The following is a 19,221-nucleotide window of genomic DNA, read 5'->3' as shown; positions in this document are numbered from 1 at the left end:
TGCCAGCCCAGCTCTGCCCGCCCCTTCCGGCTACCCGCTCTTCTGGCGCGCGCGCGGAGGCCGGCGGCGCCCCCTGCAGCCAGCGCAGCGCCAGTCTTCTTGCCTGCTGCAGCAGGAGAGGCTCTGTCCGGCTTTTGGAAAGTCAAAGTGTGGATTCCCAGGCCCCAGGGTCCGAAATTAGACGGAGGGAAGAGGGTTCTGTATTCAACAGCCCCGCCCGGGATCTCACGGGAACCAAGTTTAGTGCTCCCCACTGGCGACGCATCCCGGAGAAGGCGCAAGATGGTGCAGGGAGAGAAATCAAAAGCTCTATTCACGTCGAGGAATCAAATAACGTAGGAGTTACTAATATTTAATATTCAGATTGGCAGCCCAGGGCTTCCCTATGCAGAGACACGGGCAGCTCCACTTACCTGCCCAAGTGTGCTAGTTGCTTTCAGCTATGCTGAACGCTATAATTAACAAATGAAGGTAGCCTTGGTTCAAATCACACTTGTGACTTCAGATAGCCTAAAAGAGGACTGAGGTCAGAGACCGACTGAAAAGACCAAGGCAAGCAGTCACAGGGGAGGTCTTCCTCTGCATTTGGGGGTAAAATACGGTCTGCCCCCAAATGAGAAAAGACAGTTGTTGAACTGTGATTTCCAACTGGTCCGCTAATAACAGCACAGTTACTATTTAGAAAGGGGACAAAGTTTTGAGCCCCCTTTTTCTGGACCAGGAAGTGCTCTTTTCCCCCTAGGGTGCCTTCAGTTTCTCCAGAGAACCTCCCAGGCTCTTCTGGAATGCTAATCAGTGCTAGGGAAGTGGGCTGGGTGGAAATTTTAAATAAATCTAGGCCTAAAAAATAAACCAGTGGTCTCAAATCCCCTACCAGTCAGCCACTGTAGGGATCGACTTAGCTATGGTTGAACCAGGCCAGCCTCCAGGCTCTGCAGGACTGGCCACTGGGATATTGGTTTCTCTCTGGCCACCACTAAGGCATCAGTCACTGACCTCAAAGGTCCTGGCTTTCATAGGCCTTGAGTCAGCACAATTCTACAGGGCTGGAGTAGAATCACATCATTTCCTTTTGTGAATAAAGGAACAGAAAATACTTGCTCAGTAGAACTACTCCTGTACATTTCGCTCCTTAAGACCTCTCCACAGCCAGCTGGAAAATAGGCCTGTGTGTCTGCATAGTCTTGGTGTAGGGAGAGGCCCTGGATGGGCAACAAACCCAGCTGTGAGATCTATAAGCACTGGCAACACCTGAAGCACATGGGGTTTGTTGTTTTTGTATTTTTATTTTTAAATTGACAGATGAAATTGTATTTTTGTGTGTGAGCTAACATGTAATGTTAATTTAACTGGATTTAGTCAGTCCACATTGTATACACACTGTACTCTCAAACATCACACTGAGCTTCCTGGGCATTTGAATATCACATGGGGGCTGGGTTTTGGCCTGAGGCTTGGGGTAGAGGCACAGGCAGATACCTGAGGAGAGGGCAGAAGGAAACCAGATGGGGAAATACACCTGAAGGGCCCTCAGCGCAGGTGAGGGGTTCATGACTTGAGGCCTGGCCTGCCTCCATGGTTTTCTTTTATTCTACCCTCATGGAAGATAACAGTAGGGAACCTTGGGTCCTTGGGTGGAAATACGCAGGTGTTTTGAAGGAGAGATTAGTGTGAGTTTCCAACAAGCTTTGAGGATGAGCACTCTTCCTGGAGGTGGGCTGGGACAGGAGCACCAGGGGTTTGAAGTGTTGTGTTGCTGTTTTCCTTAAACCATTTCAGCAAGCTGTGGGGACCACATTGAAAGGAGAGAAAGGGTCATAAGGCAGGAACTTTGAGATGAGAAGAAAAACTGGACCATGAACTCTCAGATGAAACTCAAGACCATTTAGACTGTCCCCCAGAATCCTGGGGTAAGATAGATTACTCAGATGTTTCAGTGCCAACGTGAAGACATGGCAGTGGAGAAGTCTTCACTTTCTTCATTTTAGAGATGGAAATAGGAGAAACTGGGTAACTACTTACCATGAAGTCTCTGGTGTTTTCTTGTAACCAAGCCACATCCATATCTCTCTCTACTGTCCCTCAGTCCCAGCAGAAGACAGCCATTCCAGCCCTGCTCCAGAACTGGGCGGGAGCCCAAAGAAGCTATAAAATGACTATATTGAGTTGCTGGTGGCAGCAATTCCCCGTACATAGGTGACAAGGTCACCCTGAAAAGCATGGGAGCCCCCCAGGACCAGATCCACCAGTCTAACGTTGGCTCCTGCACTTGCCCAGCCTCAGCTGCCACTGTGGGAGAATCTTCCTCTTCAAGGTGCCCAGTTGGGGAGTAGCAGGCAGGCCTCAGGCGGGGGCATGGTCACCACTAGTCCAGGCTCAGCTCAGACTTAAGTGGTCAGACCTGAAACCCAGGGGTCCTTCTAGCCATATGGTCAGGGAGCTGGCCCTCTCACCACTTGCCAGCAGAGAATAAAAGTGGCTGGCACTGTTCAACTTCAAGGGCTTCAAGTTGGAAGAATGAGAGAAGCCACCAAATGAAGTGCTAGGAACAGCAGCTTCCAGATAACACTGGGCCACCAGCAGCAGAGGCCTGTGTACCTGCCCTCGTCCAGACAGGCTTCTGTAACAAAAGCCACCACCTCTCAGGGAAGACAGAACACTCTGGCCTCAACTTGAGCCCAGACAAAACAGAAGAGCATGCTGTGGGCCCATGTCCCACTCCCATAAAGCCCAGGTGAACTGATGGCCAGCGAGGCAAGTAAGAAAGACCTAGTGTGGGGAAACAAAGGCAGGGAGCCCACGGCTATCATCAGGGCAAAGTGACACACGCATCCTAGAAAGAGACACCAGGTGACTGCAAGAGCATTCTCTTTTTTTAAAAAAAGAAGAAAAATAAGCAGAGATATATTTATAAAATACTGTCAATCTCTCCTGGGCCAACACAGCCCCCATCACTGTTTCTCCTTCCCGAGCTTTCCTCCCGCAGTCAGAGGATCCTTCTCAGCCCATGACTTTGTTCTGTGGGAAGAACATGCCACCTGCTCCTTAAGGCTCCTGTTCTAGTCACTGAAGCTGGACAGTCCCAAGCCCCCTGGACAGTCTTTGCCTGAAGATCTGCTGCACTGGCAGGAACCTGGAAGGGGTGTGTCTGTTCTCCCCCAACACTAGGACAATACTGTTTCTGTGGTGTCACTTGAGGCAGGTCCTTCAGAGCTTATGGGCCAGGAGGGTGGTCAGCTTGATCTTGCCATCCATGGAGGCAGTGAGGCAGGTCCCACAGTCCATGGCAGTGCTCCAGTCCACAGTGACCACAGGGGCCCGGTGGCCACCCAGGCTCAAGCAGCTCTCCAGAACCTTCTCATCACCACCCAGCTATAAGAGAACAGGAGAGAAGATGAACCATCAGCAGACATCACTCATAAACACATCCATTTTATCCACTTCTGGAGGCTAAACTGTCTCAAGTCTGGGGCAGCCACCCAAACCCAAGGATGTGGGGAGGGCCACATAGCCACCTGTCCAGAAAGTGAACCGGGGAATGCCTCAGTTTCCTGACTACAGTCGGTCCACTTTATGTGGAAAACAAGTCCCTGCAAAGTTCCTTAAAAATGCCACTTTCTCTGTCTCCTTGACCGTGCTGTGGGCCAGTACCTCTGCACCCGCCTGGTGTTGCCTCACAGCATCGTCTGTCACTCGCTGACATCTGCTCATGACTCTGCTCATGTGTTTAAGGTTCGCTTCCCATTGCAGGGACACAAGCTGTAGGAGGGCAGGGTCTAGTTCTTTCCTGCAGTGTGGCCAGCCTACAGCACCCAGAATGGCCCTGGTACAGGAAGGCCTTGGATTAACGTGTAAATGAGGTCCTCTATCCCACCAGCACCACTATCCAGCAATTAGGCAGATGGGTGAAGGGTCAGCTACTAACAACAGGAAATGGAAGTAAGTGAAAGTACAGGGCTAAACAGAACAGGAGGTGTGAAGTGTTTGGCCTTCATGGAGAAACATTTGTAAAAGTGTCAATTAAATTGTTTATAGACTGTAAACTGGGACAGTTTTACAGTAGATTCTTTAAGCAATTGGAAGCCAGCATCAGTATTTTAAAAATTTCACAGGAAAATCTTTCAACTAATTAATTATAGAGTGAATGTGACTGCAAATCATATAAGTTGATCTGGGCAAATGAAAAGGCTGTGTGATCAAAAATAAAACACACACACACACACAAACACAAACACAGACACAGACACACACACACACACACACAGATCTCCACTCAGAGCAAAGTCCAGTCCACTGAAAACCAACCAGAGCAAACCTTTGGAGAACGAAATTAGGCTTGGATATCTCCACTGAGAAATGCACAATTATGAGAAATTGTGTAGCTAATTTGTAGGGACAGCAAGAAACAGCAGAACAACCACCCTCTGTAGAAAAGAGGAGCCTTGCTGACTGTGCACATGTCAGGTCAGTCTAGAAGCCTCCTCATTTCCCACCCTAGTACCTCCTCTGTTCCACATGTAGCATCCCTTACCTTGCCATGAACTCCTCGCTCACTTCTGCTATGTGGGGCCCAAGGCCCGCCTTCCTCTCTACCCAACTGCTCCTCCTCCTTCCAGGGCCTCCAACTCACAGCCTGCCACCTCCCGAGTCTTCCCTGAGGACTCAGTCCCCACCCAGCTTCTTCCTCTTGGAACTGTTCAACACCACATCATCTTCCTTCACCCATGGTGTTTCTTTTTGAGTGTGACCCAAGAGAACAGAGATCATATTTTATATCTCCCTGGTACGCTCCATAGTCCCGAGTCCATGGCCTGCCACACAGCTGCTGTCCTATCTGTGGCAACAAGAACACTGAGAATATTTTACCTCATATAACTTCTTAGGCCTACAGACCAAATGTCAGTGTCAGGTGGTTAAAGAATTAACACTGAGGCTAAGAATTGAATTCACTAGGTACCTGATGAGGCCAAACACAAATCCTCATCAGTAGGTCTAATGAATAATACTAGTAAAAAGGAAGGTACTTGTAATTTCATACACTTATACAAAGAAAGCATATGAAACAGAACAGCTCTGACTTGAGAATTAAAACAAATGTGTAAGCTGAAGAACACATACAACACGAAAAATTTGCATTGTCAACAACTTACATTGTTGTTAAATATATGGTGTGTATGTGTGTGTGTGTATACCCCCTCAAATTTGTCTCAAATATGGACTGTGAAGTACTTCACTCATGGCCCGCCCATGGCCTGCCTATTTAGAGTAACTACAGTAAACCACTCAGTTTGTTTTCTGTGTGGGGGCATGCTTCCCTCTCCCACACTCCCCAACTCTTCTTGCTACTCCTCAGTGTTTTCTATAATAGGTTATTATTCCCAAGGAATGGGGTAAGGAGAAGGTCAGATGCTTGTCAAGGGCAGGACAACAGGTGCCTTATATTCTGTCCCAATCCCACCTTCTTTACCAGCACTAAGGTCCAGGCCCAGCACCAGTCTAGCCTGCAGCTAGAAGACTTCAGGTACTGCCTTGTGTCCAGGACTTCTTCACTGCCATACAGGGTGGGACAGAGGGCCATGCTCAGCTTGGCCAGGTCCAGACCGCCAAGAAGCAGCTCCCTTGCCCACCAGGACTCCACCACCCAGTTACCTTGTAGATGACTCCCCCTGTGGCAGAGCATGTCAACATATAATTGCCCTCTGAGTCAAAAGCGAAGAGTCGGCCTCTGGGCACTTGAACCTGCTTGTAGCCGCTGTAACCAGACAGTACAAAGGGACCGGTGGCATCCGAGGGGAGGCTGTACTCAGATACTTTCAAGCCACTCTTGTGGATGTTCCATTGGATGAACTGCAGATAAAATGCACAACCAGAGTGCTCTTCAGTGGGGTGCCGGCCAGGCCCTATCCTGGATGGAAGCCCAGGGCCTGCCCAGAGCAAAGGCTGTTGAGGCAAACTGCCTCCTTCCACCAACAGTTCTGACAGCTTTAGCAAGCCCTTTCAAGTTACAGAGGCAGAACAGGGGTGGAGGTCCACAGGCCTCCCCAAATCCCACCTCTTACCAACCCACATTATTTTAAAGGATGAAAATCTAGAAAAACAGCAACTTCATTTCAAAGTCTAACTCTTCTCTTTGCTTTGGCCTGAGCCCAGGAGAGGAAAAGGGACAGCAAGTGGCTTTGCATGGATTTCTGGTCTCTCAAGCAGGTCAATGACTACTGTCATTATTATTATTAGAATTAGAACCTGACTAGATTTTTCTGACTTAGGATTAAAAGCACAGAGGACAAATTCCAAATCTATTTTCAGTTTCTCAGCAGTGCAACAATTGGACACTGCATGGTGTAGTTACAAAGCTAGCTTTGTTTATTGTGGTGCATATAATTCCCCAACCCACTTTATGAACAGGCTACTTGACTGTGACCACTTCTTTATTGGGAATCCTACCCAGATACATAGGAAGTTAAGCTTTATCTTAAAAATCCCTTCCTAGAGTTTTCCAATGAAGAACTGAAGCTGGGGCACAGTAGTGCACATCTCTACACCTATTTACTTGAGAGGTTGAAGTGGGAAGATCACTTGAGCCCAGAAGTTTGAGGTCAGCCTGGGCAACACAGCAAGACCCTGTCTCAAAAATAAAAAGAACTGACCCTTATAGTTACTGTTTTCAATGACAGCACAGGTCATTAGCATGAAATCCCAAAGGCACAGGAAGGCAGAGCACAGCCAAGTCTCTCTCCCACCTCTGCCCACCCTGGCTCCCTTTCTACCATTTTTACTGTTCCCACTTCCAATCATGCCCTTCCACAAGGGGAATCTACATGGGGCACTTCCTTATAGTTTTTTGGGGGGAGGGGTGGCTTCTTTTTAACTTCTTTGGACTCTGCTCAGGCCTGCTTGCCTCTGTGAAGCTGTCACTAGGCCCTCAGCAAACTTCATGCATCCACGGCTGGTCATAAGGCCACCAATTACCAAGCTCACCAAAACACATCTTAGCTCCAAATATAGATCTGTCAGGGTGAGATGAGTCACTTTGCCATGAGGAGGACGGCTGTGGTACTCCCTTTTCCACTGCACTCATTAAACCCCACAAAGAGCCCGGGAGATAGATTACTATTTATCCCTATTTTACAGATGACAAAACTGAGGCAGAAAGAGGTCATGGCAATAGCAGAAAGAGTTCTGGATCCGCTGCCAGCCTGTCATGGTGTCCCAGCACTCGCCGATCCTGAGGGCACCTACCTTGCCATCCTCGCCGATGCTGTACACAGCATTCTCATCACAGCTGAACTCCACGGAGCAGACCTCCCCGCAGTGGGCCCGCCAGCTCATGGCACACTCGTGCTGCTGCATGTCTGAGGCCATCAGATGCCATTAAGACTCCGCACCTTGGAAGGCACCCTCCCACAGCAGGGGATCCTCTTGCCTTTACTCAGGGGGCACAGCTGTTCTGGGGGCCATGGGGCTACAAAACCCACAGGGTAACCCCTCCACATGAAGCCGGGCTACCTCTGAGCTGCAGAAGTAGCTTCTTTCACTAGGTTAAAAGTGAGGTTCAGGACTCCTGGCGGGAGCAGCATGGGGAGAGGAGGAGCTGGACATAGGCATCCTTCCTATTGAGGCCTCTATAATGTCCCCCAGGGCGCCCAGAGATCCACCAAAGATAAGATTGCCTTGTCCCATCCCAGACCCTGGGGAGGTCTCCCTGGGAACAGAGGGGAATGAGCCACCTACAGCTGAACAGGAAAGTGTTACTCTTGTGTCCTGTATCCTAAAGAGGCAACAATAAGTCAGATCAAACAGCTCAAAACCAAACTACCATTGAGCTGCGCCCCCCATGCCTACTGACATTAACCAAGTGGACTGTGCTGAGTGTTTTAAAAACTCTGACCAAGGTTAAGCTTTCTTGATTTGAAATCAGGGTTTTGCAATAGCCTCTATTGCAGCTAGGTCTCACAAAGTGGGGACCAGGATTGCCATGAGCACACTTGCATACCAAACAGCCGGATGACACCGTCAGCTGCTCCTGTGACCAGTAGGTTCCCATTGTGATTGAAGGCTGTACAGTTGACAGCAATGGGTTCTGGGTCCAGAGAGAACTGAAGCTGTTAAAGCCAAATAAAATCACAATTAGTAGATTATTCCAACTCAGATACAAGCATAGGAACCCAATGGATAATCTGCCAGCTCCTCCCTTCAAATACCTTTTTCTGGAAAAATTACTAAGCATTTTCCCTAGTGCTGGGCTGTGACCTCCTATGCTGTACTGTATTGAGAGGCAAAATCCACTGAGCCCATAAAGATCTGTTTTCCATACAGGCTGGCTCACTTATAAAATGAGTCATCTATATCTTAGTAATATACACATCATTTAAGTACATTCTAGCTAGGTCTAATTGCAAGATCACAATGCCTGCAGGGAAGAACACCTCATCGATTGACTTTCATCACTGGCAGCTCTAAGCAACAGAGGACCCACCATGCAAAGGTCATGCAGCTTCTCCATTCCCTGAAACATCTCCCCATGGCAACACTTAGAAATACAGGAGCTAACAAAACTACCTTACAGAACTCAGATTATATATAGAACTAGTGATTAATGAAGATTATCATTCCAAACAACATGGAACCCAGGAGCACTAAATTACCCTCCTGAGACTAAAAATGCAAGACAGAATGCTTTATGGTGTTATTTATACACACATGCACAGTGCTGAGCTGGCAAATAAAGAAATCCTCTGATGCCAGTAATGAGGGGAAAGCCAGACTCCAAAGGATGAGGGAAGTCTGAAACTGACCTTCACTATGGGGCATTAATCAAATATACATGACCCTAGTTCTCTTTCCGATTGCCAAGAAGCACTCAGAAGCCCCCAATGTCAAGACCTGTTCAAGGTCAGGTAGGAAGAAATCTCTGTGCACAGGTGGGACTCCAAAGAGCTATATTCTCAGAGCAAGAATAAACCAGAAAAAAACTTACTTTGCAAAACAGAATAAGGAAACTTACCTCTCTGCAAATCATAACCACAAACTTGCCCTGATAGGGATTTATAATCCAAATCCATAAATCCCTAAATAGTCCAAGAAAACCCTAGCAGAGAATTTATTTTTAAATTGTCAGGAGTTGGTAGTGCCCCCAGGAAGTGAATGCACCTCCCCCCAAGTCTCAAAATATTCTCAAGGATAAAGGTCCCAGAAACATAAGCCCACAACGGAAAAAAATCACAAGACACAGGAAAATAAGGCAAAAGGGGCAAACACCCATAGAAATAGCAGAGAAGAATGAGATCCACAAAGACTTCAGATATGGGAATTACCAGAGGTACAATGAATACACTGAGGATTTTTAACAAAATAAAAGAAGGAAACAAAATAAAGGGCAAAAATAGGAGACTCTAAGCCTGACAAAGCAGGTTTTAAAAATGAAGTTATGTTTCTAAAAATGAGAAATAGAGAAACTGAAATTAACATCCTAGTAGATTGGTTAATTAAAAGATTAGGCACCACGGACTAGAGAATTAGCAAACTGACAAAGCTGAAAAACTCTCATCATGAATGCAGCAAAGTAAAGCCAAAAAGAAGTGTTAATGCATACCTGACTGGAGTTCTAGAAGGGAAGAGATAAGCAGAGATCTACCTCTAAGACTGAAAAAACAATGACTAAGAATTTTCCAGAGTTAACAAAACATAAATTCTTGGATTCAGAAAACCTAAAAAATCCTAAGCAGGAGCTTAAGGAAAGAAGAAGAAGAAAAAAAAAAAAAAAACTTCAAATTTAAAAATCCACACCCAGAGACCAGGTAAGATATTAAAGGCAGTCCAAGAGAGAAGAGAGCCCACAAACGAAAGCCCATTCCACTGACAACAAGCTTCGGTTTAGGCAAAGGAAGTGCGAAGATAAGACTAAGCCACAGAGTTAGGAGAATCAGTTTTCAACTTACAATATAAAGTTTGAGAAAAAATGATTATGACTCCATTCATAAAAGTTAGAAAACATGCAACACAAAACTATATTGTTTATGAATGTATATTTGTGTAATAGACTAATTTTTTAAATATAAGGAAATAGCAAACCAAAATTCAAGACAGGTTTTCTCTGGAAGAGGAGGAGGTGGAGACTGGAAAAAGGCAAAGAGTAATACTAATGTTCTACTTTTAAATTAGGCACTCATTTTACTGCATTTCTTCTCATTAGATCATCTACCTATGATTCAATATTCTTTTATATGTAGTCATTATTTAATTTAAAAATCTGAAAATCACAAGTGAATATAAGATTAAAAATCGTGCTAACAGGAGGATGGTAAGTTCAAGGCTAGCCTCAACAACTTAGGAAGACTCTGTCTCAAAATAAAAAATAAAAGGACTGGGAGTCTAGTTGTGTGTTACAAACCTCACCTAGCACACGTGATCCCTGAGTTCAGTCCCTAGCACTACAAAAAAATAAAAAGAGAGAGAGAACACATTACTTCTAAGTACTGAAACCACTAATTTTAATAAAAAAACACCACGCTTTCTAAGCAAGTGAGTTCAACATCGTCTCTCTCTAGGGCCCCAGTGACAGTGCAGGTATCTATTAACAGACAGCCAGAGACCTATCCACCACAGGTCTATTAACAGAGAGCCAGAGACCTGTGGAGGACAGGTCTCTGGCTCCAGGAAGGCAGGCCAGTGCCCAGGAGCTGGCTGTCAGCTGTCACTTCTTAGGGGCATGCACCTGTCCTCACTGCTGCCAGCTGCTGTTGTAATTCTCACACAGTTCTACCAGGAAGTCAGATGAAATAGAAGTTCTCTCCTAAGGTCACAAGGCCTCCTAGTAGGTTCTGGGTAACTTCTGTGTCTGTGGCACAATTCTGATGACTTTAGTCACTAACAATCCGCCCAAACAGAGTAACTTAATTTTCAAAACTTAAAGCTTAGAAATTTTTTCACAAATCAAAAATATGAGGAGACCAAAGCAAAGAGAGGGGAAGAGCCTCACCAGCACCACAGGGGAGCAACAGGCAGGGTGCCTCCACGTGGTGTGCGCACCCATGGGGGACCGGCCCCACAGCAGGTCCGTACCTGCTGCTTCATGCTCTTCGTGTCCCACAGTAGCAGCTTGCCAGGAACCTGGTTCATGCCCTTGCTGCCAATGTCCGGTGCCAAGGAGTCCACCTGGGAAGTGAGACTCGGAGCTGCAGCCGAACAGACGAAAGAGGCCCCATTGGGGCTGCACGCGAGAGACAGGATTCTGTAATACATGTGGGCGAGGGTCAGACAATCGCCTGCCCAAGGGGAGGACAAGCCTCAGCTCTGGATCCTGTTCCAGGAGATGGGACACTGGGCTCAGGAAAGACCTGGCCCTACAGAGAACCTGCAGCGAGCTGAGACCTTGACAAGTGAGGAGGAAGGGGCCTGGCTCACCTGGGCATATCATCATTAATGTTGATTTCACAGAGATTCTTCTTGGCTTCTGTGTCATAAAGACGCACTGTTCCCACACCACTGCCCAACAAGAGCTGGAATGAGAAGGGGTGGGCGTTGAAGGACAGTATGTGAGTCAGGGAAGACCACCAAAGGGGGCCCATTCCTGTGAGGTGCTGGACTGGGCAGGCTGCAGGGTGAGCCCCTTGTCCTCTTATCCAGGCAGTCAGAGGAAACCTGCCTATACTGGACCATGCTTCAAAATTAAAAATTAAATTAAGATGACAAAGCCAACCTCAGACAGAAGCAAAACCACAAAATTTATCTGCTATGGTTTGAATCTGGCCTGAATGTGTCCTTCAAGGCTCACATGTTGGGAGCTTGGTCCAGTTGTGGCAGTTGAGGGTGGAGGCACTCTTAAGAGGTGGGGCCTAGGGTAAGGTGATGAGGTCATTAGGGCACTGCTCTCAGAAGGGATTAACTCACAAAATGAGCTAGATGTCCCTCTGGAGAGTCATTATAAAAGAGAAATTGTGATCCCTGAACCAGCACTGGCTTTCTGCCTTGCCATGTATTTTCTTCCTCTAGCACACACTCCTACCATGATGCCATCTGCCATGTTGTGAGGCAGCTAACCCTGACTAGAGGAAATGCAGGCACCTTTACAAAGGATCCAGCCTTGGGGGAAGGGGGGTTGCTATAGCACCAAAAAAAAAAAAAAAAAAACAGAATAATGCAGCATCTGTGGAATGGGAAAAATGTGTCTCCTAAGATTCACCTGGAAAAGTTCTGTCTGGTTACATATGACCCTCTGATCTTCTTTTACTCTGGTTGTAATCCCAGCTGTTCCAATCCCTTCTTCTCACTCCCAGACTACGTGCCACCTCTCTCTATACTGGTCCTAGTCAGTCATGGGGCCTGGGTGACTTTCCATTTGCCTTTTCAGGGGGGAGCTCTGATTCTGGATCTGTAGCAGCCTCTAGAAAAACGTAACAGGCTATCCTTGCCTCCAGGAACTTGTGACTTATTTGGTGAAAATCTCGAAAGCCCTAGAAACAGCCAAAGTCTGAGGCTATCCCAAGGAATACTAGCTAGACTGTGACCTCAACATTCACTTGGCAAACATTTTAATGGTAAACATTTAAATGGTATTTTAAATGGTAAATATTTTCCTAAAAACACCAATAGAAAGCAAATTATAATTAAAGAGACTTGGGGGCTAAAATAAAGTGTAATTTGTTCCTAGGAGCTCTGAGACCCTAGGCCCATGAGAATAATTCCTTCAGATGTCAAAAATTACACAAACTCAGCATGGGCCTCTGACCCCTGCAGTGTATGATCCCTGAGAAATGGAATGAAAGGAAAAACAATAAATCAATTTGCCCCTTAACTACAAAACCCCATCTCATATATATTAATGTACAGAAAGAAAAAGCTACTATTCCTGGGGCCCTTCTGTGGATGACACAATACAGAACACCATCTCCTCACCAGCATAAACTGCTGCCCTGGGGGCCTAGTCAGGAGGGTTCTCAGCAGCAGGAGGGAGCACACTGAGAGTGGGGTTAAAAACAAGGACAGGTGAAAGAGGACAGAAAGCTGGGTCATCTCTTGGGACAGACTGGTATACACAGGAGGAAGCCTTCTACCACCTCCAGGTCCCCTCATTTCAATTCTTAACCCAGTAATTTCTCTGCTATAGCAAACAGAAGCCTGTCAGGCCAGTTGTGGATGTGAGGTCTCTGCTTGCCCAGGGATGGAGAGAAGGGAAGGATCTGGCTTGGCTACCTCAACTCAGTCTTGTCAAGAGCCCTGGGTAATCCTTCAACTTGGACTGCAGAGCAGATGCTGTTAGCCAAGTGTCACTCACCAGCCTGTCCCGTTTGGTGGCCCATTCTAGAGAGAGCAGCGGTGACTTGGAAATGGAAGATGCTTTGGTCTGCATGATGGGGTTGAAGGACCACACTTTGATGACCCCGTCTACATCTAAGCTGGCAACCCTCCTCCCCGAGCAATCCACTCTGAGCAAGAGAGAAAGGGCGATGTTAGCATCCTAGCCTCATTCTCTTCAAGGGCCCCAGAATACATCAGGGCTGTCAAAACAAGAAGCCCCTCTTCACTCTAAAACTTACATTCCTTGAGAGTATTTCTTTTCTTGAAAAGTCATGTTTTTTTTAATCATATTTAAATAAAAATGTATAAATGGTAAATATTTTCCTAAAAACGCCAATATAAAGCAAATTATAATTGAAGAGACTTGGGGGCTAAAATGAAGAGTAATTTGTTCCTAAAACTCAGAGAAACATTATTAGGAAGGGTGGATAGACTGACTATTACAATGGCAGCTCTAAGAAGATTCCCAGAAGGCAGTGGTCCAGCCCTTCTCTGAGCCTGCAGAACATGGTCCTTCAGGGGCCATCTGCCATCCCACCATCCACCCAACCCTCCTGTCGCCACACCTTCACATGCACTGCCTGAAAATCCAGGCTTCACAGCGTTTCCTGGTGGGCCCGGCCCCCCTTACCTACAGTGCATGATGGAAGAGTGGTGCTCCCCATACTCCTCCTGCCCCAGCACGATGAAGGGCTGCTCTGGGCGGCCTCCTCCCTCGGGGCCTGCTGTAGACACCCGTGTCAGTGGCTCCACTGGTTCCATGTGGAGATCTGGGCAGGGCTCAGCCTCAGGGCCACTGGCTTCCAGTTTCTTCTCTGCACACTGTGGTTAGCAAGTGGGGATTCATCAAATGGGAAGGGGTCTCCCATACTCAGGAGCACAACAGGGGACACAGTGGTCACACAGTCCCGAGGAAAGTTCTGAGCTTTGAGGGTAGAGTTCAGCTTGCCCCAGGAAAATGGGGCTCCCATCCCCTAGACAGCCCCTTCCTCGGGACTTTACTCACCTCATACCCTCTGCTGAGGGAGAGGGGCCCTGAGCCCTTCTCTCCCTGTCACAGCTGACAGGACTCAGGACACAGGCCTGACGTGACACAGGCCAGGCCAAGGATAATGAACATTGTTTCATGAGAGCCCACTGTGTGCTAGGCACTATAATGTGTGTTTTTCAGATTTCTATCATTTAACCTCCCTAAAACCATGTTGTTCACTCCACTGACAGCTCTGGAAACTGACCAAGGTCATAGGCTGGCAAAGGGTAGAAGTAGTTCCAGGCCCACTGGACTGGCCCTCACAGTGCACCTCACTCCTCTTCTTTTGGGAAGTGGGTACTGAGCGACTGAGAAAATGAGGCAACTGTAAGGCATGAAGATAGAGAGATCCAAAGACAGTGGGGCTCTGTAGCAGCCTGGTATCTGCCGCCTCATGGTGCCAAGTGTCAGCCACTATGATTACTACGTGTTCACTAGACACACCCCAGGCGTAAGGGCACTGGCCACTCCCTGGGGGTCCTAATATCCTCCATGTGCCCCACAGGGTGGCAGGAAGAATTCAATAGCCAAAGAATGTCAAAAAGATCTCAGACCTTATGGAGCTGTGCCTGTGGCCTTCATCCTCAAGAACAGAACAATTTGAGATCTGAGCCTTCAAGGTCTATTGCTACCAAACTAAAACCTCTACTGTGCTGCTCACTGGCAAAAAAAAAAATGCCTCTAAAATGGTCAAGAAAGTCCAAATAGGAGATGCATGCTCATGGAGGTAAACCAGCAAATCCCTTTGACTTTTGCTTTTAGTCTGGAGTATTTGGTAGAAATAGAAGCAGCCAGGAAGAGTAGATCCTGACCCACATCCCCACAGGTGGGAGCCCCCAAGCCTAGGGGGCTCGGCATGGAAAGGGTCAGAGTCACAGCATCTCACCACATGACTCTCAGCACAACAACCTGGCAGCTGGGCCTCAGGTAGAGCAGGGGAAATAGATCCTGCCAGCAAGCAAGTCAGGGCAACTCAGGGTTAAATGAAGGGGACCAAACCTCAGGGATGGTGATATGCGGACCTGCACAGTTAATCTAAGGGAAGGACTAGTAGGCCAGGGTGCCCAGCCAACCACATGCAGAACTCATCTTAAGAAGCACTTCCAGAGCTTGCATTTTCTGGTCCTCTGAAATACTATAAGGGGAAAGCCAGGCAAAATACAAACCCAGACAACCAAAGTGCAAGCAATTAGAACAGCTGGGCAGGACCATGCCTCGCACAGCAGAACTCAGAAGAGAGGTAAGGAACCCCTTCCACAGCCACCATGTGGGCATCAGGATGCCCCATACCTGGGAGGAGGTGGTAGAGAAAAGCTCCTTCCTCTCCTTGCCATGGTCCTGCAGGCGCCGCTGCCGCTGCTGTACCCAGCTGGACTCTCCCGAGGCTGGCCCGCCCAGGAGGCTCTTCCCATCCTTGGCCCCTGGCACCAGGTCCTTACCCTTGGAGGCCTAGAGGATGAGAAGCTAGCTTTGAAAGTTCTTTTTGGCAGCCCAGGTAGTGACAACCAGGAGGGAAGCAAGAATAGGGGACAGCCTCTCTGCCCACCAGCTCTGGGGAAAGGCCCTCCCTGGCAAGCTGGGACAGGTAGTTAGAGTGGCACTGGCTAGGCCAGGGGGGGCCTGCAGCCTGGGACTCCTCCTTTCCCTCTTCACTCCTTGTTAAGGGTGGGACCCACAGGTGCCGAGCCCCATTACCCAAGTCCAGTAATGCCTCCCCATATTTACTGATGCTGAGGGCAGAGTGTTGACTGAGGAATTCTAAAACATGTCTCCAAAAGCTCTATCATGTTGACAGAATCCAAAAGATGGTTATGGGAACTCCAAAGCTAGCTGCATATAGTACTAAGAAGGAAGATCTGTTTCCTGAGTTGATGGCAGTTTCCAGAAAAGTTGGTTGGCAAGTGAGGACATTGCAAAAGTCAGGGAAAATTATAAAGCACATTTGACAGACCTGTCAACCTGACTAAGAGATCTTTAAGCTGGATTTTTGAGAAAAGGAAAAAGAACCCATAAAATGAGCTAACTAGATTCTGTGAAGGGTATTATGAGAACAAAAGGAATCACAGAGTGGAGGTTCAGTGGGAAACTAGGCCTCATGAACTAAACTAGGTAACTTGCTAAAACTTAGTCTCACTGTACAAAAAGGCAGCCATCCTCAACTCTAATGGATCTCGGAATCATCTGGGAAGCCTGTGGTGTGCTGACTTTTTTGCAGACTTTTATGCAAACCTCGCTGAAATAAACAATCTTTTTTTGTTTGTTGAGCATCTTTATAGGTTTATTGGTCCATTATTTTAAGTTAATTGAGGTAAAGAAACTGTTTTAAGTTTATAAGCTAATAGTTTATCTAGCAATACAAATTCTTTGTTTACTTCAAAACATCAAATACTAATCCTATGGTAAATAACAGGTTTTTTAATACACAGATACATGAAAAAGAAAAGCATGCAAAAATTTCATGCCAACATCAAATATTAAACAAGATTTTGTTTCCCACTTTATAATCTCTGAGTTCCATGACAAAGAAAAAAAGGTGTCATGCTTTTCAACATTTGGTAGCTTAATGAACTAGACTTGCAGTCTGTAAATAAAGCACTTTGTTATCAATACACATTCTCTCAAGGACTTTTTATTTTCACACTTTTGCTTTGGCTTAATGGCAGCAGGGAGAGAAGAAGATATTTACACAAAGGACTTTATCAATACCTCAGAAGGATTTTACATTTTCTCTTACAATTTTAAACAAAAAGAATGATTTCTAAAATTAAGAAAACACAGTCTATAATTTAGAAATGTCCTAGTAAAATTTTAATCTCTTCTTTAACAGTTAAAATACAAGTTAGAAAGTTTACTGGCAGCTGATTTTATGGGAGAATATCAGACATAGGTCACCTCAATGCATTTCCAACTCACAGAGATGATGGGAACAGGCACATACAAGTGAAACAAACCAGGGATCATGGGGACTGGGGTCCCCTGGGGTGTCCAGATGGACAGTGTTGATTCTTAAAGAGATGCTGGCTTGTTCCCCAATGAAGGTCCAGCTGACAGAGCCACTGCTTTATCATATGGATTCACATTCTGGTTTGCAATCTATTTCCCCCCTCCCCATGAAATGAACAATTTCTAAGGAAAACTCAGTTTACCAGTAGTCATGAAAAACTTCAACAGATCATCTTCCATAAGGAAAAAAATGAAAAAGTTGTAAAACTTATCAAAAACTATTATACCAAAAAAGTACCAGGCCCAACTGGTTTCTCAGGTGAATTCTATCAAACCCACAGGAACCATATAGTCCCAATACTATAAAAATCATTTCAGTGTACAGAGAAAGAAAAACCTCAAATTCAAATTCTTTTTTATGAAGTATAATATTTTTCTGTACCTGATAAAGATAGCAGATAAGAAATCATAGATATCAATATGAGTACTAATGCAAAACTTCTATATAAAACATTACTGAATAGTCTAGGATGTGTATGTGTGTGTATATGTGTGTTACCCCTTGTTTCCTTCATCCTTAAGTCAGCACCATACTTAACGGGAAACATGTGAAGGAGTACTGCTAGGGAACAAGGCAGGATGACCCATCTCCACTTCTGTTAAACTCTTTACTGGTAGTATTAACACAATTGTGTAAGAGAAGCAACAAAAAGACTGAAGAATTGGAAAAGTAGAAAAACTTTCTCTTTCTTGAAGATGGCAGGCCAGTATACCTGAAAAAATTATTGAAAATAAATGCTAAAACTAACTTAAAAGAACAAGATAGCAAAATGTAAAAACAAAATGCAGAATCAGTAGCCTTCATATACACAAATGATAACCAGGAGGAGAATATAATGTAACAGAATCCTAGTTAATATAGCAACAACAAATATAAAATATCTAAGGATAAACTTGACAAAAGTATATGAAAGCTACATAAAGAAAATTGTAAAACATCCCTAAAAAACATGAAAGTAGTTTGGAATAAAAGAAAGCCATTCCTTCTTGCACAGGACATCTCAAATCATCAAATTGCCAGATCCCTCTAATTCATAAATTTCAAAGAACAGCTAGAAAAACATCAAAAACAAAGAGCACTGAGAGGAAGCTAAACCTTTCAGGTTCTTTTAACATACAGCAAAGCCTCTAGAATTAAAACAGCATGGTAGTGGAACATGAATGGATAGAAAAATCAACAGAGCAGGAAGTCCAGACACATCCAATTATACATGGTATTTTACTGTACAGTGGATTTTCAAATTACTGGAGCAAAGAAAATTTTGAATCAATGGTATTGGAACAATTAGCAAGTCATTTTTTTTAAAAAGGAGAAATTAGACCCATTATTCATATTATACACAAGAATAAACTCCAAACAAATCAGATATATAATTTATAAAAATGCAACAGTACCATTACTAAAGGAAACCATGGGTGTATTCCTCTGGTTATAGGGAAAAGCTAATTATGACTTAAAATCCAAGTGCAGTAAAAATAGGAAACTGATAAATTTCACTGAATTAAAAAAATAAACTTTTGGTGTACCAAAAATATCTCAAGCAAAGTCAAAAGATAAAGGACATATTGAGAGACAATATTTGCAACAAATGTCATAAATAAAAGCCTAATATCCTCCTTCACAAATGAAAATTTTCAAACTTGAGGAAAATACCAAGATTTATATAGAGAAATGGGAAAAGACATGAACGAAATTTATAAGAAATACACAATGGACTTTAAACACATGAAAAGATGCTCTATTTCACTCAGAAGAGAACTATAAATAAACTACACTGAAATACCATTTCTTACCCATCATATTAGCAAAAGTTCCAGAGCTGCACAAGAGATTCTGTTGGAGAGGCTGTGGTGGGGAACCAGGAACTCTCATACACTCCTGATGGAAATGT

General features: G+C 45.4%; 1 protein-coding gene across 2 annotated transcripts in view; it reads right to left on the bottom strand.

Annotated features, from left to right (window-relative positions):
* Positions 1-2,851: 2,851 nt before the first annotated feature.
* Wdr91 (WD repeat domain 91) overlaps positions 2,852-19,221 on the bottom strand; it is a 29,632-nt gene continuing 13,262 nt past the window's right edge. For both annotated transcript variants that reach the window (XM_071611826.1, XM_071611829.1), the window contains 9 exons: positions 15,617-15,775; positions 13,928-14,118; positions 13,274-13,424; positions 11,404-11,498; positions 11,062-11,230; positions 7,994-8,102; positions 7,240-7,352; positions 5,650-5,847; positions 2,852-3,372 (listed from right to left, as the gene is read on the bottom strand). In XM_071611826.1, the coding sequence (XP_071467927.1) occupies positions 3,208-3,372; positions 5,650-5,847; positions 7,240-7,352; positions 7,994-8,102; positions 11,062-11,230; positions 11,404-11,498; positions 13,274-13,424; positions 13,928-14,118; positions 15,617-15,775 (1,350 nt within the window). In that variant the 3' untranslated portion in view covers positions 2,852-3,207. The remainder of the gene's footprint in view (positions 3,373-5,649; positions 5,848-7,239; positions 7,353-7,993; positions 8,103-11,061; positions 11,231-11,403; positions 11,499-13,273; positions 13,425-13,927; positions 14,119-15,616; positions 15,776-19,221) is intronic.

Source organism: Marmota flaviventris, chromosome 1, assembly GCF_047511675.1.
Source record: "Marmota flaviventris isolate mMarFla1 chromosome 1, mMarFla1.hap1, whole genome shotgun sequence".
NCBI lineage: Eukaryota > Metazoa > Chordata > Mammalia > Rodentia > Sciuridae > Marmota > Marmota flaviventris.
The sequence above is the reverse complement of the archived record's forward strand: the minus strand, read 5'-3'. Positions and strand labels throughout refer to the sequence as shown.